This window comes from Schistocerca nitens, unplaced genomic scaffold (assembly GCF_023898315.1).
Source record: "Schistocerca nitens isolate TAMUIC-IGC-003100 unplaced genomic scaffold, iqSchNite1.1 HiC_scaffold_466, whole genome shotgun sequence".
Taxonomy (NCBI): domain Eukaryota; kingdom Metazoa; phylum Arthropoda; class Insecta; order Orthoptera; family Acrididae; genus Schistocerca; species Schistocerca nitens.
The window spans coordinates 1,681,959-1,709,121 of NW_026045999.1; the positions used below are offsets into that span (position 1 = coordinate 1,681,959).

The 27,163-nt window shown below is 44.1% G+C and overlaps 1 protein-coding gene across 1 annotated transcript in view; it reads left to right on the forward strand.

The window, feature by feature from the left end:
• LOC126232193 (period circadian protein-like) overlaps positions 1-14,089 on the forward strand; it is a 169,700-nt gene extending 155,611 nt beyond the window's left edge. The window contains exons 23-24 of the mRNA XM_049942490.1: positions 6,433-6,588; positions 12,554-14,089. Of these exons, the coding sequence (XP_049798447.1) occupies positions 6,433-6,588; positions 12,554-12,649 (252 nt within the window). The 3' untranslated portion in view covers positions 12,650-14,089. The remainder of the gene's footprint in view (positions 1-6,432; positions 6,589-12,553) is intronic.
• Positions 14,090-27,163: the final 13,074 nt, after the last annotated feature.

The following is a 27,163-nucleotide window of genomic DNA, read 5'->3' on the forward strand; positions in this document are numbered from 1 at the left end:
TTTCTGAAGAAGAAAAATTTGTTAACATCGAGTATAGATTTAAATGTCAGGAAGTCGTTTCTGAAAGTATTTGTATGGAGTGTATCCATGTATGGAAGTGAAACACGGACGATAAATAGTTTGGACAAGAAGAGAAAAGAAGCTTTCGAAATGTGGTGCTACAGAAGAATGCTGAAGATTAGATGGGTAAATCACATAACTAATGAGGAGGTACTGAATAGGATTGGGGAGAAGAGGAGTTTGTGGTACAACTTGACCAGAAGAAAGGATTGGTTGGTAGGACATGTTCTGAGGCAACAAGGGATCACCAATTTAGTATTGGAGGGCAGCGTGGAGGGTAAAAATTGTAGAGGGGGACCAAGAGATGAATACACTAAGCAGATTCAGAAGGATGTAGGTTGCAGTAAGTACTGGGAGATGAAGAAGCTGCATCAAACCAGTCTCAGGACTGAAGACCACAACAACAACAACTGTTCAACTCTGCACACATGAAACAGAACGACCACGAACAGTACATGTTTGGCCACTTCTTCCCTATCTAACACCGCTTTACTATTTTGCTACTATCACCTTTCCTTGTCATAAATAGGGAACGGGAAACGTCGTTTGCCTAAATCACATGTAACATTACCCACCCCACAACTTGCGTGTACATCACTAGTAAAAACAGTTCACCTTGATAATATTACATTTGGTATTACTGTCAAATGACATTACAGCTTACACATATGTAAATTCCATCTGTAAAATGAGAAAATGCAACCCTTATGCAGGTGTTTGTTGCCATGTCATCATCGGCCACATTATGTCCGTTGGTTAACATATAAAATAAAACTGTACATGACAAGTCAGCATCTAAAAATAAGTGAGTCGATTCATCTGCATCTCTGTCCACACTTATACTCCAAAAGCCACCTTATTGTCTGTGGCAGGAAACACTTCATTACCACTATAATTTTGTCAGTGAATGACATAAAATCATTTAAAGGCTCTGTGAACATCATTGCACTAGATAACGTAGTACTCCACTAACAGCGATCCACACAGAGTGTCATGTTATTTACCACTGTCACTTCTCCCCCTGTGTTGTTCCAGTTGTGAATGGTGCACGGTAGAATGATTATCTGTTAGCCTTTGTTTGAGCTCGAATCGCTCAAAGCTTACATCCAAATATTTCCAGGAAATATGTGTAGGAGGAAGCAGCATGATGTTGGCTATTCCCTGAATTTTAAATGTGAATTACTCCGTGATGCACAATCCTGTTCTTTTAAGATCTGTTATTATAGTTTGGTGGACATTAATGGATCTGTGCAGCTACTTAAGTAAGATACAGCACATATATTTATGATGTGAGTCAATTGGCAGCCTCTGCAGGAAGTGTCAGTCCTTTTGCTAGCACTCCTGCATTTCACTAAAATTTTCTAGAGTTGCAACTTCTTTATACATAGTGAGACACATAAGACATAACACCACCTGTTATTATAATGTAAACTTTCACGGCCAGAAATATCATGTCCATTATAATTATCCGGGCTGTTATGCCGTGGTCGTTTGATGAATTCTGAGGTGATTCCCAACGTTTCGTCTCCGACTGCGGGAGACATCTTCAAGGGGGTCCGTAGCTTGATGGAAGGTCCAACACACACACTGGCTCGCTACTGACTGCCGCTAAATTCCGTGTCCGCGCTGACAAAGGAAGCGTAACTGTGGTTATGGATGTGGCCGACTATCAGAGAAAAATTACGGATCTACTGGATCCGCAAGCATATAGGAAGCTAAATAAGGACCCCACTAACAACAGTTCTCAGAACTGTGTCGCGGTTAATAAAAAAGTCCTCCATTGAAGAGAGTGTACAGAAAGGTCTCTGCAGTTCGGTTGCGCTACCACCGAGGCTGTATGGATTGCCCAAAATTCATAAAGAAAATGTTCCGTTAAGACCGATACTAAGCGCCATTGGTTCGCCCACCTACTCATTAGCCAAGTTTTTCACTACGCTGTTAAAACCACATGTGGGCGGTTCGGACTCGTATATAAAAAATTCGTCACATTTCATCAGCAGATTGAATGGCATAGTGGTCCAGCCGGAGGACATATTGGTCAGCTTCGATGTGGTATCGCTGTTTACCATGGTTCCACTTAATGATGTATTGGAACAGCTGGATCGAATTTTTCCTGCCGATATCTTAGAGCTGTTTCAGTGTTGTTTGACGACCACATACTTCAAGTGGAATGAACAGTTTTATGAGCAAACGGATGGTGTGGCTATGGGAAGCCTCCTAAGTCCTGTAATTGCAAACTTCTTTATGGAGAAATTCGAAGAACAGGCCTTAGGTACTGCCAGCAAGAAACCAAATGTATGGTTCCGATATGTGGATGACACGTTTGTGTTGTGGAGACATGGTAGGGAGGAACTAAGCCAGTTCCACGAACATCTGAACAGTATAAACTCAAGAATTCAGTTTACAAGGGAGGAGGAGGTAGACGGCAAACTACATTTCCTCGATGTGCTTGTGTTTAGAAACGAAAATGGTGGTTTGGGCCACTCAGTGTACCCCAAACCCACGCACACGGACCGTTATTTGCACCGGGATTCGAACCACCACCCACAACAGAAGCGGGGTGTTATCAAGACGTTAGCGGACAGAGCTAGAAATATTTGTGAACCTGAGTTGCTCGATGCTCAGATGGAACATCTCTACAATGCACTAACGAAGAACGGATATTCGTCCGCTGAAATAAAACGTGCGTTGAGGCAGCCACGCAGAAATCATAGTGACGTACAGGCTACTGCAAAATCTAAGGTTTTCCTGTCATTTGTTAAAAATGTAACGGAAAGAATAGGGAGGATCTTGATGAAGCAGAATATTACCGTAATGTACAAGCCCACCAGGAAGATACAGGAATACCTTAGGCCTGCCAAGGACGCTCGCAAACCATTGGAAAAATCTGGAGTGTATAGGATCCCATGCAGCTGTGGTGATGTTTATGTGGGTACCACCAAAAGAACTGTTTCTAAACGTTTGGAAGAGCACAAGGGAAATTGAAGAAGAGGAGAAACGGAACGATCAGCTGTTGCGGAGCATGCTTTCCAGCCAGGGAACCACAATATTCGTTTCGAGGAGACGCTAGTACTAGCGGCCACGAGCGGATACTATGAAAGGCTCTACAGGGAGGCCATCGAAATCGCTAAACACCCAAATAATTTCAACCGAAAGGAGGAGGGTGTCAAATTAAACGGTATATGGATGCCGGTGTTAAAGAAGATGTGTACCACTCGTCCACTACTGGGTGATGGCAACGGCGATCGACGGCGACGGACAGCGGCCAATTGCACTGACGTTTTCAAAACACGTGACGTCACGTCGCGGCGCGGGGGCGCGCGGACACGGAATATAGCGGCAGTCAGTAGCGAGCCAGTGGGTGTGTTGGACCTTCCATTGAGCTACAGACCCCCTTGAAGATGTCTCCCGCAGTCGGAGACGAAACGTTGGGAATCACCTCAGAATTCATCAAACGACCACGGTATAACAGCCTGGATAATTATAATGGACACCACCTGTTATTTTATGAATGATTCATAATATTGAAATGGAGTTCTCGGCTAATGGGCATGTAGAGTGATAAGAAACTTTGTTTGCTTGTTTAATACATCACAGTATTTGTCTTTTAAAGAGTTACCCAACGCTATTAAAATGTATAATTTCATTTAAAGAAACCATATTTGCCAGCTGGTATAAGAGTTAAGAGTATTAAACATGTAACAAAATCACATGCCTTTCAGTCTGCTATAATCTGCTGAAAACATAATTTCGATATATTGAACCATTCATGAAATAAAAGTAGTGTCAGACACTCATTTTGTATGCATCAGCTTCATCTGTGAACAGCCTCATAGGTTTTTCAATGTTTTTTTCTAGGTCATGTATGTATATTGTGGAACATTATCAATTGAAACTTCCTGTGGATTACATTTGCAAGTCCTATAGATAAAGTCAATTACCAATTTTCAAGAAAAAAAAGCAAAGGTAATCTTTATGAGGAGTGTTCTTTACTGAGTATTTGTTACAATGGTTGTAAAAGACAAAACTGTGTGTCGAAGTGAGGTTTGACCACAGATCCCTACAGTTCACCGCCGAGGAATACTGCAGTGTGATACAGGAACTTTACCAGATAGGACTGATGGAGACCATTGGGGAAAGAAATGCAAAGGAGGCAATCCCATTTCATATTATCACTAAATAAGTGTGTGTATGTCATGGATATGATAAGTAATTCGGGTGGCAATCATTAAAGGAAAGGCTTTTTCATTGCTTTGAGATTTTTTCGTGTAATTTCAACCACCACTTTCTCCGCAGAAGGGCAAAGTATTTTTCTGACTCGTACTTACATTGGGGGAAATGACCATTGTGATAAAATAAGAGAAATGAGAGCTAACAGTGAAAGAATTAAGTCACCATTTTCTGTGTGTAGTATTTGACATTTTAGTGGCAGAAAAATAGTGTTAAAGTGATACTATGCACCAACTGCCAAGCACTTGAGTGTGAACTGCAGAGTAATCGTGTAGGTGTAGATACGGAAGCAAGAAGTCAAAATAATTTGGAAACCTGGAATACTCGTTATGCCGGTAAAACTGAGCCATCGTATACAAGCGAGGAAGAAACTGGAGCATATATATTCCTGAATGAGATTTTGACTCTGCAGCAGAGTGTGCGCTGATATGAAACTGCCTGGCATATTAAAACTGTGTGCCGGACCGAGACTCGAACTCGGGACTTTCTTTCAGGAGTGCTAGTTCTGCAAGGTTCGCAGGAGAGCTTCTGTAAAGTTTGGAAGGTAGGAGGCGTGGAAGTGGCAGAAGTAAAGCTGTGAGGACGGGGCGTGAGTCGTGCTTGGGGTAGCTCAGTCGGTAGAGCACTTGCCCGCGAAAGGCAGAGGTCCCGAGTTCGAGCCTCGGTCTGGCACACAGTTTTAATCTGTCAGGAAGTTTCATATACGAGGGCAGTTCAATAAGTAATGCAACACATTTTTTTTCTGAAACAGGGGTTGTTTCATTCAGCATTGAAATACACCAGGTTATTCCCCAAACTTTTAGCTACAACACTATTTTTCAACGTAATCTCCATTCAATGCGATGGCCTTACGCCACCTTGAAATGAGGGCCTGTATGCCTGCACGGTACCATTCCACTGGTCGATGTCGGAGCCAACGTCGTACTGCATCAATAACTTCTTCATTATCCGCGTAGTGCGTCCCAGGGATTGCGTCCTTCATTGGGCCAAACATATGGAAATCCGACGGTGCGAGATCGGGGCTGTAGGGTGCACGAGGAAGAACAGTCCACTGAAGTTTTGTGAGCTCCTCTCGGGTGCGAAGACTTGTGTGAGGGCTTGCGCTGTCATGAAGAAGGAGAAGTTCGTTCTGATTTTTGTGCCTACGAACACGCTGAAGTCGTTTCTTCAATTTCTGAAGAGTAGCACAATACACTTCAGAGTTGATCGTTTGACCGTGGGGAAGGACATCGAACAGAATAACCCCTTCAGCGTCCCAGAAGACTGTAATCGTGACTTTACCGGCTGAGGGTATGGCTTTAAACTTTTTCTCGGTAGGGGAGTGGGTGTGGCGCCACTCCATTGATTGCCGTTTTGTTTCAGGTTCGAAGCGATGAACCCATGTTTCATCGCCTGTAACAATCTTTGACAAGAAATTGTCACCCTCAGCCACATGACGAGCAAGCAATTCCGCACAGATGGTTCTCCTTTGCTCTTTATGGTGTTCGGTTAGACAACGAGGGACCCAGCGGGAACAAACCTTTGAATATCCCAACTGGTGAACAATTGTGACAGCACTACCAACAGAGATGTCAAGTTGAGCACTGAGTTGTTTGACGGTGATCCGTCGATCATCTCGAATGAGTGTATTCGCACGCTCCGCCATTGCAGGAGTCACAGCTGTGCACGGCCGGCCCACACGCGGGAGATGAGACAGTCTCGCTTGACCTTGTGGCGATGATGACACACGCTTTGCCCAACGACTGACCGTGCTTTTGTCCACTGCCAGATCACCGTAGACATTCTGCAAGCGCCTACGAATATCTGAGATGCCCTGGTTTTCCGCCAAAAGAAACTCGATCACTGCCCGTTGTTTGCAACGCACATCCGTTACAGACGCCATTTTAACAGCTCCGTACAGCGCTGCCACCTGTCGGAAGTCAATGAAACTATACGAGACGAAGCGGGAATGTTTGAAAATATTCCACAAGAAATTTCCGGTTTTTTCAACCAAAATTGGCCGAGAAAAAAAGTGTGTTGCATTACTTATTGAACTGCCCTCGTATATTCCTGCAACTCTGCCGTGTAGAAATAGTGGAAGTGTAAGGCACCGACAGAGCCAGATAGCTACAGCTACAGTGTCCGTGTCGCCTCGTGTTGCAGCCGATGCTGGTGAACGAGCAGCTGGGCCAGCTGTACCTGGACATGGCGCGCGCCGGCGGCAAGGAGCTGGGCTTCGAGGAGGGCGAGCTCACTTCCAGCAGCTCGGGGTCTGGCAACGACAGTGCCGGCGCGGAAGCCGGTGCCACACTCCACAGGGTGCGTATCTCGAGGTGTCGTCGTCACCGTCAGCTGTCTGACGTCGTTACTATTACTGGTCAATTTGACATAATCACTAGCCATTTGCCATTGTCGTCATCATTGTCATCAACAACAGCCCTTTCTCATCATTACTATGAGTCTTGTGTCACCACCACCACGAGCCCTTTGTCATCCTCATCATCATCATCACAACAGATCACGTGCCTTCATTACCACAAGTCACATAACATCAGCACAAGACATGTGTCATCATCATCGCCATCAGCCATTAGTCATCACCAGTGGAAAAATGCTCCTTTTGGATCACAGAAAAGGTGAACATGTTGTTGTTGTTGTTGTTGTTGTGGTCTTCAGTCCTGAGACTGGTTTGATGCAGCTCTCCATGCTACTCTATCCTGTGCAAGCTTCTTCATCTCCCAGTACCTACTGCAACCTACATCCTACTGAATCTGCTTAGTGTATTGATCTCTTGGTCTCCCTCTACGATTTTTACCCTCCACGCTGCCCTCCAATGCTAAATTTGTGATCCCTTGATGCCTCAGAACATGTCCTACCAACCGATCCCTTCTTCTAGTCAAGTTGTGCCACAAACTCCTCTTCTCCCCAATCCTATTCAATACCTCCTCATTAGTTACGTGATCTACCCACCTTATCTTCAGCATTCTTCTGTAGCACCACATTTCGAAAGCTTCTATTCTCTTCTTGTCCAAACTGGTTATCATCCATGTTTCACTCCCATACATGGCTACACTCCATACAAATACTTTCAGAAACGACTTCCTGACACTTAAATCTATACTGGATGTTAACAAATTTCTCTTCTTCAGAAACGCTTTCCTTGCCATTGCCAGTCTACATTTTATATCCTCTCTACTTCGACCATCATCAGTTATTTTGCTCCCTAAATAGCAAAACTCCTTTACTACTTTAAGTGTCATTTCCTAATCTAATCCCCTCAGCATCACCCGATTTAATTTGACTGCATTCCATTATCCTCGTTTTGCTTTTGTTAATGTTCATCTTATATCCTCCTTTCAAGACATTGTCCATTCTGTTCAACTGCTCTTCCAAGTCCTTTGCTCTCTCTGACAGAATTACAATGTCATCGGCGAACCTCAAAGTTTTTACTTCTTCTCCATGAATTTTAATACCTACTCCGAATTTTTCTTTTGTTTCCTTTACTGCTTGCTCAATATACAGATTGAATAACATCGGGGAGAGGCTACAACCCTGTCTCACTCCTTTCCCAACCACTGCTTCCCTTTCATGCCCCTCGACTCTTATAACTGCCATCTGGTTTCTGTACAAATTGTAAATAGCCTTTCGCTCCCTGTATTTTACCCCTGCCACCTTCAGAATTTGAAAGAGAGTATTCCAGTTAACGTTGTCAAAAGCTTTCTCTAAGTCTACAAATGCTAGAAACGTAGGTTTGCCTTTTCTTAATCTTTCTTCTAAGATAAGTCGTAAGGTTAGTATTGCCTCACGTGTTCCAACATTTCTACGGAATCCAAACTGATCTTCCCCGAGGTCCGCTTCTACCAGTTTTTCCATTTGTCTGTAAAGAATTCGTGTTAGTATTTTGCAGCTGTGACTTATTAAACTGATAGTTCGGTAATTTTCACATCTGTCAACACCTGTTTTCTTTGGGATTGTAATTATTATATTCTTCTGTGGGTATTTCGCCTGTCTCATACATCTTGCTCACCAGATGGTAGAGTTTTGTCATGACTGGCTCTCCCAAGGCCATCAGTAGTTCTAATGGAATGTTGTCTACTCCCGGGGCCTTGTTTCGACTCAGGTCTTTCAGTGTTCTGTCAAACTCAAGGTGAACATGCTCCTGTTTATTAAAAGACTCTGACTGAAAACAGGGGTACCAGCTGTCTCATTCTACCTTCCTCAGCACCTTTAAAAATTTTCCCAAAAATTATGGCACGTGAATATACTTCCACTCTACCACAAACTCCCCTAATTATAATTCGCTCACACCCACATGTCCGTCCACTCCGACTTGTCCATTCTCACCCACTTATTCAGCCCAGTCATTACCTCTTTGTGTGTGTCACTGTCTCCTATGTCACAGCCACAGCTCCCTTCATTCTGCCCTACTATTACAGTCTGCTCTCACTAGTACTGTCTCGCTCTTGCTCTCTCTTACTGCTACTATCTCATTTCTTCCTTCTCGCTGCTGCTGTCTCTTCTCACTTTTCCACATTGTTGTTGACATATACTCTCTCTCATTATCACTGGCTCCCACCCACTTTCGCGTTCTCTTCCTCTCTATTCCTCTCCCTGCTGGCACTGTCTCCTTCACTTTTTTCCTAACACTGTTGTGTCTCTGTCAACTATGCTCTGCTGCCACGGTGTCTCTCTCTTTCTCTCACACTGCAATTATCTCCTTCACTCTTTCTCTACCACGGCCAGTGTCTACTATCGTCCAGTATTTATTACTTTTGTGCCTCTTTTCCATTGCCACTGTCTCCTTCTGTCTCAGCACAAATATGTTGGCATGCCAAAATTTGGCGCAATGAGGCAGCTGGTACCCCACTTTTCAGTGAGTCTTTTGAAGAGGAGCATATTTGCCTTTTTCTGCTGGTTCCCTTCTTTTCTCTGCCACAGCAGGCATGTCACCCATATGAAAAGAACCTTATGTATCAGTAAAATTTTGATAATGTACTTATCTGAAAATGAAATAATTGAAAACTAATTTTACACCTCAGACTGGATGTTAAGTGCACAAAAATGACTGGGGTTTCATGTTTCTCAACAACATAGACCCCAAGGAAAACATTTTTTTAGTATTATTTACTTATTTTTAGCACAGAAGACATAATTTTTTGTGGTAAAAACTGTTTGGCATGTGGACAGACACAGACAAATTGACAAATTTTCAGGCTTATGTTACACTGAACTCGCATTCGGGAGGATGACGGTTCAATCCCTCGTCTGGCCATCCTGATTTAGGTTTTCCGTGATTTCTCTCAATCACTCCAGACAAATGCCGGGATGGTTCCTCTGAAAGGGCATGGCCGACTTCCTTCCCCATGCTTCTCTAATCTGATGAGACTGATGACCTTACTGTCTGGTCTCCTTCCCCAAACAACGCAACCCAGACTTATGTTGCTACGTAATCACGACTTATGTAGTTCCATAATCAAAGAAATCCTCCAAAAAACGTAAATTGATCAAAATATTTTAACACAGTTGCAGCCTCACTATTGAGACATGGAAACTTGTCCAGAGGAAAACAATGTAGACCTTCTGGACAGATTTAAAGTAAAATTTGTCTTTGACATAAGAATTACACTGAAAACAATTCAGTTCCATCTACACATGCAAAAGGGCACTTTGAACTGAAACAGTGGCAGTCTACATGAATGTCATATGTGTGTCTTGTATGCAACATGTACATATCATACTTCAGATGAAACTGACAAGGAGCAAATGTAATGCATAGTGTGTAAGAATCTGAACCTACTTAAAAAAGCATCTGCAACATCTACTCTGAGATAACAAAAGTCATCGGATAGCAATATGCACATATAAAAAAGGTGGTAGTATTGCGTACACAAGGTATGAAAGGGCAGCGTATTGGTGGAACTGTCATTTGTACTCAAGTGATTCATGTGAAGAGGTTTCTGACATGATTGTGGCCACACGACAGCAGTTAACAGACTTTGAACGGGGAGTGGTAAATGGAGCTAGACACATGGGACATCCCATTTCAAAAATCGTTAGGGACACCAGTTTTCAGAGATCCACAGTTTCAAGAGTGTGCCAAGATTTCAGGCATTACCTCTCATCACAGACAGCACAGTAACCGACGGCCTTCACTTAACGACCGAGAGCAGCGGTCTCTCAGTAGATTTGTCACTGCTGACAGACGAGCAGTGTGAAATAACCACAGAAAACAATGTGGGATGTATGAGGAATGTATCTGTCTGGACAGTGTGGCAAAATCTGGCGTTAACAGGCTATGGGTGCAGGTGAGCAATGTGAGTGCGTTTGCGAACAGCTTGATACCGTCCGCAGTGCCTCACCTGCACTCGTGACCGTATCAGTTGGATCCTAGACAACTGGAAAACCGTGTCCTAGTCAAATAAGTTCTGATTTCAGTTGGTTAGGTGTGATGGTAGTGTTAGGGTGTGGCGCAGATCGCACAAAGGTACGGACCCAGGTTGTGAGCGAGGTGCTGTGTGAACCGGTGGTGGCTCGAGAATGGTGTGGGCTGTTTTTACATGGAATGGACTGTGTCCTCTGGTCCAACTGAACTGATCACTGACTGGAAACGGCTATCTTCAGCTACTTGGAGACCATTTGCACCCATTCACGGACTTCAAGGCAGTGCACCACGTCTTTGGGCCTTAATTGCTTGCGCCCCACTGCAGACTCCTAACTAAGGTACGAGCACATGGGATTGGTTCCCAAGTATGTGAGTGGCTCGAAGACTTCTTAAGTAATAGAACCCAGTATGTTGTCCTCCATGGTGAGTGTTCATTGGAGGTGAGGGTATCAAGGGTATCATCTGGAGTGCCCCAGGGAAGTGTGGTAGGTCCACTGTTGTTTTCTATCTACATAAATGATCTTTTGGATAGGGTGGATAGCAATGTGCGGCTGTTTGCTGATGATGCTGTGGTGTACGGGAAGGTGTCGTCGTTGAGTGACTGTAGGAGGATACGAGATGACTTGGACAGGATTTGTGACTGGTGTAAAGAATGGCAGCTAACTCTAAATATAGGTAAATGTAAATTAATGCAGATGAATAGGAAAAAGAATCCTGTAATGTTTGAATACTCCATTAGTAGTGTAGCGCTTGACACAGTCACGTCGATTAAATGCTTGGGTACTGCTCGAGCATTTGGGATTCCTGTCAGGTTGGATTGAGGGAGGACATAGAAGCAATTCAGAGGCGGGCTGCTAGATTTGTTACTGGTAGGTTTGATCATGACGCGAGTGTTACGTAAATGCTTCAGGAACTCGGGTGGGAGTCTCGAGAGGAAATGAGGCGTTCTTTTCGTGAGTCGCTACTGAGGAAATTTAGAGAACTAGCATTTGAGGCTGACTGCAGTACAATTTTACTGCCGCCAACTTATATTTCGCGGAAAGACCACAAAGATAAGATAAGAGAGATTAGGGCTCGTACAGAGGCATATAGGCAGTCATTTTTCTCTCGTTTTGTTTGGGAGTGGAACAGGGAGAAAAGATGCTAGTTGTGGTACGAGGTACCCTCTGCCACGCACCGTATGGTGGATTGCGGAGTATGTATGTAGATGTAGATGTAGATTGGTCGGAAGAACATTCTGGACAATTTAAGTGAATGATTTGGCCACCTCGATTGCTTGACCCGAATCCCATCAAACATTTATGGTATGTAATCAGGAGGTCAGTTCGTACACAAAGTCGTGCACTGGCAGCACTTTCGCAATTACGGACGGCTGTAGGGGAAGCATGTCTCAATATTTCTGCAGGGAACTTATGACGACTTGTCGAGTTTGTACCACATTCAGCTGCTAAACTACTGCCTGCAAAAGGAGGACTGACACGATATTCTCAAGTATCCTATGACTTTTGTAACCTCAGTGTACGGTTATCTACTTTACACAATACTCTTACTGCTTGTTTCTGCTGAACACTTTATTTACTGTAGGCACACTACTCCAGAAGATGATTCTGTCAGGGAGGGAAAATATGAGAAATAAGTAGTCACTCGTGTCTTTAGATCAGCACAGCAAGGTCATAATAATTCTCTGCTGAGTTTCTTGATTTGTTTATCAATGTGTTGGGTTCATTTTAACTTGCTATCCAGCTGGTACCCAACACATTTCATACACTATGCTTGAGTTAGTGCACGATTATTAATGTCTACTTCTGGTGTTAGTTTGAAATTGAATAACACGTGTCTTTCTGAGACTCACGCCTCTGTCACCACTCAACTGTGTAGTAAATAGTGACTCTTTCTCTACAGACTCGCAAGAAGCGGCGCAGTTTGGAGTACAGCAAGCTGGTGATGATCTTCGAGGAGAATGCGCCGATGCCGTCACCCGTATCGCAGCCGGCGTAGTGGACGCCTCCCAGCCGTAGCCCCAGGGGGCTTTCTCCAGCAACGCGCCACCGCGCGACACCCGCGTTCCTCGAAGGGGTTTGGCCCCGAGCTGCCCGCGGATCTCCGGGATCTGGAAGCGCTCGTCTCCTGGAGCCGACCCTTCCGGACAGAGTCCGACGGTTCACTCGCGAGACGGAGGAGCGTCGCAGGTGCCCGTGTCCTGCCCGCGGTACGGCCTCTCCCGCCACCTTTGCCGTGCACCTCTGTGGGAGTCACTGCAGCAGGTGTCTTCCCGGAGGCACCGGCACGGGAATTCACCACAGTTTCCCGCAAGAGGAAAATGGTCCCGCAAGGGGAACGGCGCATTTTCCCCCGTGGGAATCGCAGCCCGGTTGTCGAGCCTACTTCCCCGTGTACCTGAAAAGCGGACAGACAGCGATAGGTCCCAGACTACCGAATTTCCTTTACCGTGCAGGACTGCAGAATGTTCCGCTCACCACCATCAGTCCATGTCTGCTCTTTCTCCTCGTGTGGAATCGTCTACAGTGCTCTGGCCGGACAGTATTATACCTCGTGCCATCACTGCGCTGCTTTCAGTGTGTCGTGTTCAAATGTTCAAAGTGTCTGCACGTGTTTTGCTTCTATATCATTCAGAGCAGAAAATGTGTAGAGTTGCATACATCCATTTTTTTATTGGGATGGGAGCCACAAGACTAGTGCCCCATACCGAGGGGTCTACGGGCATCTGGGAAGTAGTGCTGCCCTCGTCGCTCCAGTTCCGAGGGACCGGTGGAACGAACGACAACGAGAACGGCGGGCGAGACCGGTTTTCTGGGTCTCGCCGGGGATGCGAGGTGCACGAGCGTACTTCACCGGCTGTACCGTCCTTAGCTCCGTCTTCGGGCTCGGCAAATACGACAGCACACAGACTTAATTAATTCTCAGTGAGACTGAGCAGTGTTTTATGAAAATGAGCAAGGATGTTTAAGGAAAAGAAGAGAATTGATATCTTGTTTAAATACAACAGACTGAAGAAGAAAAAAGCTGAAATCATTTTCATTAAACGTATATGTTATCGGAAGCTGTGGGATGCTAGTCAGATGCCAACTTTGGAATTCAAAGTCGAGAAAATTTCTTCATTTTTTTCCTCTGTTCTGCTGCGCTTAAGCACTTGCTTCATTTTTGAGCAAGTTCTTCCTAATCCACCGTTGTGGATCCTACGATAAGAGACTATATTTTGTGCAAACTTTCAAACTCTATTGAGACTTATTTATTTTACACTTTTCTTACTATAGTCCAGTATAAGGGCTTATGAAGCCTGTACTGACTAGCTTTTGTACATGTAGTTATGTAAGTTGCAAGAAATACTGCACATTTATTTTGTGTGTGTCTGTATATATACATATATTTGTGGATATATTTGCTAAATAACTTCGAAATAAAAAAAGTTATTTTTAACACTTGTGTGTGTTTTCCCCCTCTCTTGGAGCATTACACTCCTATACTCCTGCACTATCCAACAACTGACATCCTTTGTTTCCTATCTGCATAATTGGAATTGCTACATTGAATTCCAAACATTGTAAGGTAATAACAATAAAAACTTCCTTACATGTTTTTGATTTTTCTTAACACGATTAAGTTGCTTACTTGTATACTTAATATATCTAAAAACAAAGATGATCTAACTTACCAAACGAAAGTGTTGGTATGGTGATAGAGACACTAACAAACACACACACACACACAAAATTCAAGCTTTCGCAACCCACGGTTGCTTCATCAGGAAAGAGGGAAGGAGAGGGAAAGACGAAAGGATGTGGGTTTTAAGGGAGAGGGTAAGGAGTCATTCCAATCCCGGGAGCGGAAAGACTTACCTCCCGCGCACGCGTGCGCGCGCTCGTGCGCACACACACACACACACACACACACACACACACACACACACACACACACACACACATATCCATCCGCACATATGTCTGCTTCTGTCTGTATATGTGCGGATGGATATGTGTGTGTGTGTGTGTGTGTGTGTGTGTGTTTGTGTTTGTTATTGTCTCTATCAATGTACCAACGCTTTCGTTTGGTAAGTTACATCATCTTTGTTTTTAGATGTATTTTTCCCACGTGGAATGTTTCCCTCTATTATATTTGTATACTTAATATGTCACACCATATCAAACACAGTTTTCTGACTGGAGCAAGGATGTTAGTCAGGCTGTCATTTGCCTTCCAGATGATATAGTGGACTAGTATCAATGCAATAATTCTCTCTTCCTTAAGGGGCCCTCACACACTCAATATTTATTTTATATTGCACAATATACAATGACCATATGCGATCAGTATTGACGTTTTTCGCAATACATTCGAGATGACTGCAGAGCTTTAAAAATATTGACCGATGTTAAATAAGTTGTACAATATATTGTACTGTGTAAGATGCACAATACACATCAGTTTCTGCTGAGACCAGGAGAAATTCAACACGCTTCCAAATAAATGTCTGCAAAGAACTGAAAAAATTAAATGACAAAAAATTAAAGGGGTGTATGAAAGTACGTTGCAGTACTCTTGACGAAATAAAATTCCTCATTCACTAGGAAACACCAGATACCTTATTGTCCACAGTTGTAGAGGAAAATAAGATCATCATATCTTAACTGAAGCAGAGATTTATTTTAGTTGTAGCATTTCTGGGAATTGGCAAACAGTATTGCTTCAGCTGACCATAGAGAATACACATGTATTTTTCTTGGAACAGTTGTCACAGGATAGACATAAAATCATGTAAGCCAACAATCAGCATAAGTGTCTTACATTGTTTTCGACAGTTGTTACAACAGAGAATATATAGAAAAAGGCCCGTGCATATGATAAATTATGTTGCTTGTTAAATCTGTAATTAGTTGTTACGGTTTACTGGTTTATGAATCTATTCTGCTATGGAAGAGTCACTGGCACACTGAAATGTTAATAGAAAGCTTCTCGGACTTACACTCCTGGAAATTGAAATAAGAACACCGTGAATTCATTGTCCCAGGAAGGGGAAACTTTATTGACACATTCCTGGGGTCAGATACATCACATGATCACACTGACAGAACCACAGGCACATAGACACAGGCAACAGAGCATGCACAATGTCGGCACTAGTACAGTGTATATCCACCTTTCGCAGCAATGCAGGCTGCTATTCTCCCATGGAGACGATCGTAGAGATGCTGGATGTAGTCCTGTGGAACGGCTTGCCATGCCATTTCCACCTGGCAGCTCAGTTGGAGCAGCGTTCGTGCTGGACGTGCAGACCGCGTGAGACGACGCTTCATCCAGTCCCAAACATGCTCAATGGGGGACAGATCCGGAGATCTTGCTGGCCAGGGTAGTTGACTTACACCTTCTAGAGCACGTTGGGTGGCACGGGATACATGCGGACGTGCATTGTCCTGTTGGAACAGCAAGTTCCCTTGCCGGTCTAGGAATGGTAGAACGATGGGTTCGATGACGGTTTGGATGTACCGTGCACTATTCAGTGTCCCCTCGACGATCACCAGTGGTGTACGGCCAGTGTAGGAGATCGCTCCCCACACCATGATGCCAGGTGTTGGCACTGTGTGCCTCGGTCGTATGCAGTCCGGATTGTGGCGCTCACCTGCACAGCGCCAAACACGCATACGACCATCATTGGCACCAAGGCAGAAGCGACTCTCATCGCTGAAGATGACACGTCTCCATTCGTCCCTCCATTCACGCCTGTCGCGACACCACTGGAGGCGGGCTGCACGATGTTGGGGCGTGAGTGGAAGACGGCCTAACGGTGTGCGGGACCGTAGCCCAGCTTCATGGAGACGGTTGCGAATGGTCCTCGCCGATACCCCAGGAGCAACAGTGTCCCTAATTTGCTGGGAAGTGGCGGTGCGGTCCCCTATGGCACTGCGTAGGATCCTACGGTCTTGGCGTGCATCCATGCGTCGCTGCGGTCCGGTCCCAGGTCGACGGGCACGTGCACCTTCCGCCGACCACTGGCGACAACATCGATGTACTGTGGAGACCTCACGCCCTATGTGTTGAGCAATTCGGTGGTACATCCACCCGGCCTCCCGCATGCCCACTATACGCCCTCGCTCAAAGTCCGTCAACTGCACATACGGTTCACGTCCACGCTGTCGCGGCATGCTACCAGTGTTAAAGACTGCGATGGAGCTCCGTATGCCACGGCAAACTGGCTGACACTGACGGCGGCGGTGCACAAATGCTGCGCAGCTAGCGCCATTCGACGGCCAACACCGCAGTTCCTGGTGTGTCTGCTGTGCCGTGCGTGTGATCATTGCTTGTACAGCCCTCTCGCAGTGTCCGGAGCAAGTATGGTGGGTCTGACACACCGGTGTCAATGTGTTCTTTTTTCCATTTCCAGGAGTGTATTTTGCCTGTTAAGCATTATTTCTGCTTGCGTTTTGGGAGGCAAGCAACTCAGCCGCAACACACATGCACATTGTCGCATGCTAACGTGTTCACTGTGATGGCAGAATTCCAACTGATGTGTCCTGCAGATAAATATTGCACAATAATGTGTCATTCTTGGCCTTGTGCTCCTGTGTGGTATACTGACACACTATTATGATGTTGAGTAATGTATCATCTTCTTACAGCAGAAGACATCTTGGTCATGTGTGGTCAAGAATACTGAATAACTCATCACTCTCAGTTCACGAAGATGTGAGATAGCTAGAATTGTCCAGGTTGAAGTCCCATAAACTGGCCCGTAAAATGGCCATGGAATTGTTAAGCAACCATTTTGACCCCAAAGACATCTGTGGGAAAGAATGGACATCTTCTACTCCGCAGGGCATCTTGAAAGTTGAATATCCAACAGTAAGGCTCAATGGTTTCAAAATAATTATGAAAAATCCGCCTCGATTGCACAAACTACCTGGTGTTTACCTAGGTTTCAGCGTGGGTAACCACGCCCATTTCAGAACAAATATAAAACAGCTTGCCTAAATAGTCGTAGTCAAAGGCTAAAATCAACACCTACAGCTGCAAGACCCCATAAAATTTTTTTACAAATACGCGGTACATACGTACCAAGTCAATAATATTACTTATCTCAACCCTGTGTGTGCTGCCTCGCACCAGCCAACGTACGACGGTTACAGACTCTCCACCGAACTCGGGCACCGCAGGCCACTCGCATGTGTGGCTATCAAAGTCAGTGCGCATCCGTGCGGCCAGGAAACGCTCTTCTTATGCGTGGGAGCGGGATTACAAAGTTAAAACAGATCGCGACCTAACTGATTGCCAAAGGGTGTCACACAAATAGCAAACTGAACAAATGATAAAAGTGACGATGTGGGAGTTAAGAAATATTTAATAGCAACGCACGACAAACTTTGTGCACGGATGGTAAATCAGCCACAAGCTAATATGGAGGCCCTAGAATTAGGTAGAAATTACAACTAAACTAAAAAGATAGCTATTAAGGACATTATTGTTAACTGATAAAACTGCACTAATAATATCTGCAGCAAAAGCAACCACAGTCACTACATCGCTATAGTACTAAGCAGCCGACCAGGCTGTAATCAGAAGACGTTATAGATTTACAACATTCCTTGGCTCCATGATCTTATAATTACATAGTAGCCAACGATGATACATAAAATACCTCCTATAAGTGCGCAGTAATAAGAAAATACAAATGTTGTTCTTTTTGGCTAACTAAACCCTCAACACAGTAGGAGGGAAAACGTACCAAAATGGGGGGGGGGGGGTCGTTACCATCTGTGAACAATCAACATAGTGCACGTGCATCAACCAACTTCCACGTCATGCAACTTAATGTGAAGAATTAAGTAAGGGACCGAAACCTTCAAAGAAATTTATGTTTTTTAATTGGAGCTGTTCATTAAGGACATCGTCTTTGGCATACTGCAGGTGTGTAAAAATCTGCATTTCCTCTAAGATGTCCAATTTTGAGCCCTTAACTTCAGCATGAAGCAACTCGATACTAGACGGAGGACTCGGCGCGTGAGCCATTAGTATAAGGTGTTCTGCATAAGTGGAACCCCTCCTGCCGTCACCGCTTCTAGCGGGGATGTGCTCTTTATATCTAGTCATGAGAGCTCGGCCTGTCTGACCTATGTAAAATTTCGGACAGTCACCCCAAGTAATTATATACACTCCAGACTGCGACAGTTTGTCGTCTGTGATCTGCAACGAGTGGATTAAATTCTTGTGCAGATTATTGTTGGTGGAAAAGGCTACTTATACGCTCTAAGCAAACGCCCTAATTTGTAATTAACATTACCTGCAAAAGGGATAGATACTGTTGCCATCAGTTTGTCATTTACTAAATCTCCTAATTTGGAAGCCGTACCATTATTTTTATTTATTTTCTTACCGTACTAACATCTTACCAGCGACAAACTATAACCATTATTTCTAGCGATAGCTTCCAGTGCGACCAGTTCGGTTTCCAGCGCCTCCAGTGAGAGGGGGATAGCTGTGCTCGATGTAGACTGGAATGGAAAAAGGCCGTCTTATGGGCATGCGGATGTGCCGAATCTACAGAAATGATATTATCAGAGTACATGTCTTTCTGATATACGAGGGCAGTTCAATAAGTAATGCAACACATTTTTTTTCTCGGCCAATTTTGGTTGAAAAAACCGGAAATTTCTTGTGGAATATTTTCAAACATTCCCGCTTCGTCTCGTATAGTTTCATTGACTTCCGACAGGTGGCAGCACTGTACGGAGCTGTTAAAATGGCGTCTGTAACGGATGTGCGTTGCAAACAACGGGTAGTGATCGAGTTTCTTTTGGCGGAAAACCAGGGCATCTCAGATATTCGTAGGCGCTTGCAGAATGTGTACGGTGATCTGGCAGTGGACAAAAGCACGGTGAGTCGTTGGGCAAAGCGTGTGTCATCATCGCCGCAAGGTCGAGCGAGACTGTCTGACCTCCTGCGTGCGGGCCGGCCGTGCACAGCTGTGACTCCTGCAATGGCGGAGCGTGCGAACACACTCGTTCGAGATGATCGATGGATCACCGTCAAACAACTCAGTACTCAACTTGACATCTCTGTTGGTAGTGCTGTCACAATTGTTCACCAGTTGGGATATTCAAAGGTTTGTTCCCGCTGGGTCCCTCGTTTTCTAACTGAACACCATAAAGAGCAAAGGAGAACCATCTGTGCGGAATTGCTTGCTCGTCGTGTGGCTGAGGGTGACAATTTCTTGTCAAAGATTGTTACAGGCGATGAAACATGGGTTCATCACTTCGAACCTGAAACAAAACGGCAATTGATGGAATGGCGCCACACCCACTCCCCTACCGAGAAAAGGTTTAAAGCCATACCCTCAGCCGGTAAAGTCACGGTTGCAGTCTTCTGGGACGCTGAAGGGGTTATTCTGTTCGATGCCCTTCCCCACAGTCAAACGATCAACTCTGAAGTGTATTGTGCTACTCTTCAGAAATTGAAGAAACGACTTCAGCGTGTTCGTAGGCACAAAAATCTGAACGAACTTCTCCTTCTTCGTGACAACGCAAGACCTCACACAAGTCTTCGCACCCGAGAGGAGCTCACAAAACTTCAGTGGACTGTTCTTCCTCGTGCACCCTACAGCCCCGATCTCGCACCGTCGGATTTCCATATGTTTGGCCCAATGAAGGACGCAATCCGTGGGAGGCACTACGCGGACGATGAAGAAGTTATTGATGCAGTACGACGTTGGCTCCGACATCGACAAGTGGAATGGTACTGTGCAGGCATACAGGCCCTCATTTCAAGGTGGAGTATGGCCGTAGCATTGAATGGAGGTTACGTTGAAAAATAGTGTTCTGTAGCTAAAAGATTGGGGAATAACCTGGTGTATTTCAATGCTGATTAAAAGAACCCCTGTTTCAGAAAAAAAATGTGTTGCATTACTTATTGAACTGCCCTCGTATATTAAACTGAATGCGGCTATCCACCACCGTCAACGTGAGATCCAAATATTTCAAGGACCTTGTCAAGGATTCTTTCTCAAGTGTAAAACTGATATTATTATGAAACTCATTGAAGATAGAAAAAATGTGGTCTACATCATTTTGAGTACCGTTAACGACAAACAAAATGTCGTCAATGTACCTAGTATAAAATTTTATTTTACTCAAAATCTCTCTACCACTGCCAAAGAAACCTAACTCTAAGGAGTTCAAGAAAATTTCAGATAAAATCCCAGCAAGGGGGCTTCCCAAAGACAATCCAAGTGGTTGCGAATACATTCTATCATTAAAGGTAAAAATAACTATATTTCAGGACAATCTGTAGCAACATCATTAACTCATCAATTTCTTTATGCAATAGTCTCTTATAATGACATAAATTATCCTCTAATATGTAGAGGGTCTGGTCCACCGGTACATTCGTATACAGACTTGCTATATCGAACGAGACAAGTTTAGATTTTTCAGAACAGATTACATTACCCAAAAGCGTGGCCAATTCAATAGAATTTTTGACTTATAGCTTTTACTAAAAACAAAATTATCTTTGATTTTACTATGTAAGCATTTAGCCAATTTATGGTAGTTGCTCCCTGTGCTGTCGACAATTGGGCAGATTGGGTGGTTTAATTTATGAACCTTGAACTGGCTTCTCAAAAAAGGGGGTTTAGGGTTCATGTTGATAAGTCCCTTTTTTGAATTTCTCCTATTACATTTTTGGTATTTTGAAGTCCGATTCTAATTTCTTTTTGAAGCGTAGCGGTGGGGTCTTTGTCGAGTATGATTATCCCGTTCTCATGGAAAAAGGCTTCCGTTTTTTCTATATACTCTTTCTTTGTAGCTATAACTATGGAGTTCCCCTTATCAGATTTAGTAATAAGAGCATCATTCTGTATTAGTTGTTGGTTTATATTTTTTAAAACCTTACGAGTGTTATCTTTTTGACTGTTATGTGAAACTTTAATCATAATGTTACAAGCCTCGTAAGACAAACGAGTTTGTTTATTTTTAGTGTTTTAGCATATTCTAAACCGAGTTTCAAATCCACTATTACATTTTCTAACGCTTTCGGTTTTAATGTTTCTGATTCAAGATTAAACTTCGAGAGAAGAGCCTTCTCATGGGGAGAGAATGTAATGTCTGTTAAGACACATTCAAAAAATTGTTTAGTTTCAGTTACAGCATTAGTATGAGTCGTTGACTTATTGTTATGATTAAGCTTCCTAACTAAGCTCGCGAGCTTATTATCATGTCTGTTGGCAATCTCTTCTTTGCGTAGTGACAGCCATTCGTTCACCATTAACCGCAAAGTGTTCTTTGGAAATTATAGTGGCTGGTACAAAATTCTGAAATTTCTAAATATATCATATAAGCCCTTTCATTCAGATAATCCTTCTTGGCATGTAGGTCAGAAACTCTAACATTAAAAACATGGTTAGTAAGCTTCTTTTTAATGTCTTACCAGTTGCAAACTATAACCATTATTTCTAGCATTTGTACAATAAGAAAATGAATAAAAGTAATGGTACGGCTTCCACATTAGGAGATTTAGTAAATGACAAACTGATGGCAACAGTATCTATCCCTTTTGCAGGTAATGTTAATTACAAATTAGGGTGTTTGCTTAGAGCGTATAAGTAGCCTTTTCCACCAACAATAATCTGCACAAGAATTTAATCCACTCGTTGCAGATCACAGATGATAAACTGTCTCAGTCTGGAGTGTATGTAATTACTTGCAGTGACTGTCTGAAATTTTACATAGGTCAGACAGGCCGAGCTCTCATGACTAGATATAAAGAGCACATCCCCACTACAAGCGGTGATGGCAGGAGGGTTTCCACTTATGCAGAACACCTTATACAAATGGCTCATGCGCCGAGTCCTCTGTCTAATATCGAGTTGCTTCATGCTGAAGTTAAGGGCTCAAAATTGGACATCTTAGAGGAAATGCAGATTTTTAAACACTTGCAGTATGCCAAAGACGATGTCCTGAACCATCAGCTCCAATTAAAAAACATAAATTTCTTTGAAGGTTTCAGTCCCTTACTTAATTCTTCACATTAAGTTGCATGACGTGGAAGTGGATTGATGCATGCACACGATGTTGATTGTTCACAGATGGTAACGCCCCGCCCCCCCCCCCCCCCCCCCCCCATTTTGGTACGTTTTCCCTCCTACTGTGTTGAGGGTTTAGTTAGCCAAAAAGAACAACATTTGTATTTTCTTATTACTGCGCGCTTTTAGGAGGTATTTTATGTATCATCATTGGCTACTATGTAATTATAAGATCATGGAGCCAAGGAACGTTGTAAATCTATAACGTCTTCTGATTACGACCTGGTCGGCCGCTTAGTACTATAGCAATGTAGTGACTGTGGTTGCTTTTGCTGCAGATATTATTAGTGCAGTTTTATCAGTTAACAATAATGTCCTTAATAGCTATCTTTTTAGTTTAGTTGTAATTTCTACCTAATTCTAGGGCCTCCATATTAGCTTGTGGCTGATTTACCATCCGTGCACACAGTTTGTCGTGCGATGCTATTAAATATGTCTTAATTCCTGCATCATTGCTTTTATCATTTGTTCAATTTGCTATTTGTGCGACAACTTTTGGCAGTCGGTTAGGTCGCGATCCGTTTTAACTTTGTAATCCCGCTCCCACGCATAAGAAGAGCGTTTCCTGGCTGCGTGCATGCACAGTGACTTTCATAGCTGCATATGTGAGTGGCCTGCGGTGCCTCAGTTCGGTGGAGAGTCCGTGACCATCGTATGTTGGCTGGGGCGAGGCAGCACACACAGGGTTGAGATAAGTAATATTATTGACTTGGTACGTATGTACCGTGTATCTGTAAAAATTTTTATGGGGTCTTGCAGCTGTAGGTGTTGATTTTAGCCTTTGACTATGCCTATTTAGGCAAGCTGTTTTATATTTGTTCTGAAGAAGGCGTGGTTACCCACGCTGAAACATAGGTAAACACCAGGTAGCTTGTGCAATCGAGGTGAATTTTTCATAATTATTTCAATACTTACGATTGCTGATGCACTGCAATGCTGAAAGTTCTTCAATGGTTTCAGCTTGCCAAGATACAATTGGAGCAGGCTTAACCATTTCAGATGTGGTGTGGGGAGAAGTGTTTCGGTTCTTCATAAATGGGGTTGGGTGGACACCCCATACTGTGACTGTGCTGAAGTTGCACAAGCAATGAAGCATATAGCAGTGGACTGCCCCCTTCGTGCCTTCCCTGGAAATCTAGTGGATTCTAACCTGGTTACTTCTGAAGTGGTGGACTGGATCAATGGCTTAGATATAAAGATCTAAACTGTATTTTTATGTGCCTGTGGTACTGTATTTTATGTGTTATTGTGATGGTTACATATCACATGCTAAATAATAATTTAAAAAATGTGCCAATAGTATTGAGCATGTAAGGGCTGCTCGAGGCAATGGTGGAAAAGGAGGATTGTATGGATGAACGTGCTTCATGAACGGAGATAAACTCCGCCTGCAGACTGACGGGCCCAACCGACTGACCCCCATGCTTTCCTCTGCGACTGGCTTTGTTGGGAGCGATGTGGACTGGTGTCAGGTCAGCTCTCCAATCTCCTGGCCACTGTCAGGTTTTGTGACCTGCAGCCAATTCTACTTGACCAAGTAACTCCTCAATTTCAAAAATTGTTTTGCTAATGGTCATTTTTGGCGGTTTATGGATATGATTCTTGAGTTTCTCCCGGCGTATTTGATAATCAAAATATCCACGGGTGTACTGCCGGTCTACAGTGTCCAACGGGCACAATATTTCGGCGATCATACATGTCGCCATCATCAGGTGAACTGACGGACTGAGCTCCTGTGAACGTGCCGGCACGGAGATCCGTACACTATGGCTGCTCAGGTGGAACTGGGTTCGGTCGCGGCGGCGGCGGATTTAAATACCCTCCGCCCGCGGCGCTCTCACTCCGCCGTCCGCGCCCCGCGCCACGGTCGCGCGGGTGAACAGATTGCGACTGCGTCTGAGATGATGTCGGTGTGATGGCTCCGTCCGCCGTGGTCGTCACAACTATACATTTGCTCGATTTACTCTTGATTAACCCAATCGCTGGTTCCCAAGCCTTGCTAAGATTATAGCCACAGTCACGATTTATGAGGTCGTCATTGGTGCGAATTTCGATGGCCTCTCTAACAACGCTGTCCCAATATCTCGACGTCTGTACCAGAATCCTCGTTCGTTCATACTCCATAGCGTGATTTTCCGACAAACAATGTTCAGCGACCGCCGACTTGCTCGGATACATCAGTCGAGTGTGCCTCTGGTGTTCACGGCATCGATCCTCGACGGTACGCATCGTCTGACCAATATACGACTTGCCACATTGACACGGAATCTGGTACACGCCGGCCTTCCTCAAACCGAGGTCATCTTTGGCGCTCCCCACCAGTGCACGAGTTTTATTCGGAGGACAAAACACCGTTCCGACCCGGTGTTTCTTCAAAATGCGGGCGATCTTTCCCGAGAGTGCGCCTGTATATGGGATAAACGCAGTGCCTACCTCCTCCCTCGTGATTTCATCCATATCCACAGGTTGTGCTGTAGTGGTTGGGCGGAGAGCACGTTGAATCTGCCACTCTGAGTACCCATTTTTTCGAAATACAGTTCTCAGATGTTCCAATTCCTGGGGTAGACTCTCTGCGTCAGAGATAGTGCGCGCCCTATGTACTAGAGTTTTAAGTACCCCATTCCTCTGTGAAGGGTGGTGGCAGTTGTCTGCGTGCAAATACAGATCAGTGTGCGTTGTCTTCCGATACACCCCATGACCTAGGGTTTATGGATAAGTTGAAATGTGGGCAAACTTGCGGTATGTAGCATCTGTGTGAAAGTAAACTGAATTATTTTGAAATGGATTCTTAAAGGTTTTTCTGAAGGTGATATGGTGTAATAATGTAGGTATGAAAAGAAAGATTGTGGTTTGTTGCACTGTTCACACTAAGGTGATCAAAGAGAGAGAGAGAGAGAGAGAGAGAGAGAGAGAGAGAGAGAGGGAGAGAGAGAGAGAGAGAGTACAAAAAATTTATGAAGTCATCATGTTACTGAATGTGTATAGGAGCTAATACTAGACAGTGAACTTCACTTTTAAAGTACTTTTATTGCTGTTTCAGCTTTAAGATTATGTCAGCAGCACACACCAGCCATGGTACTTTTGGACAAAGTTCCCATTTGTTCAGCTCTTTGCCAGACACAGCAGTGCTATTCTCAATCAAATTAGTCTTCTAATGACCCATCAGCTTTTCTGTCCACAGTGTACAGTTTGCCGTATTATGCCTAAAATCCCAACACGGTGGGATCTGGTCACGCGTTGTCGTACGACAGACTTTTGCGTAGTGTGAACGAACCCAATACTACATTTGTGCTGTGATCAGAAACGCACTGTTACCCAACTTGTAACAATGCACTATAAATGGTAATAAAACCGTAATAAAAATCCATAGTCACGTATATAGCTTCCAAAATATTTCTGAAGCCTCTACCAAGAGTTGTCAGTTGCTTTTCCTCTGGTGTTTCAGGAGATATCTGCAGTTTTCCTTTAGCTGTGTGTAACTGGAGTCAGCTGAAACAAATATTACTCATCAAATCTTCTAAGCAACATCCAGTATCACCGGAAAGTGTGAGCTTGTTTCCCATGACAAACAAAATGACTTTTAAAGAGGTGTTTTACACGCCCTTTCATTAGAGTGGCCCCAAATTAGTCAAGTGCAATATTTGTTTTATCAGTGTGTAACTATTTCCTCCCCCCCCCCCCCCCCCCCCCATGAACCATGGACCTTGTCGTTGGTGGGGAGGCTTGCGTGCCTCAATGATACAGATAGCTGTACCGTAGGTGCAACCACAACGGAGGGGTATCTGTTGAGAGGCCAGACAAACGTGTGGTTCCTGAAGAGGGGCAGCAGCCTTTTCAGTAGTTGCAGGGGCAACAGTGTGGATGATTGACTGATCTGGCCTTGTAACACTAACCAAAATGGCCTTGTTGTGCTGGTACTGCGAACGGCTGAAAGCAAGGGGAAACTACAGCCGTAATTTTTCCCGAGGGCATGCAGCTTTACTGTGTGGATAAATGATGATGGCGTCCTCTTGGGTAAAATATTCCGGAGGTAAAATAGTCCCCCATTTGGATCTCCGGATGGGGACTACTCAAGAGGACGTCGTTATCAGGAGAAAGAAAACTGGTGTTCTACAGATCGGAGTGTGGAATGTCAGATCCCTTAATCCAGCAGGTAGGTTAGAACATTTAAAAAGGGAAATGGATAGGTTAAAGTTAGATATAGTGGGAATTAGTGAAGTTCGGTGGCAGAAGGAACAAGACTTTTGGTCAGGTGAATGCAGGATTATAAATACAAAATCAAATAGGGGTAATGCAGGAATAGGTTTAATAATCAATAAAAAAATAGGAGTGTGGGTAAGCTACTACAAACAGTATGGTGAACACATTATTGTGCCCAAGATAGACACGAAGCCCATGCCTACCACAGTAGTACAAGTTTATAT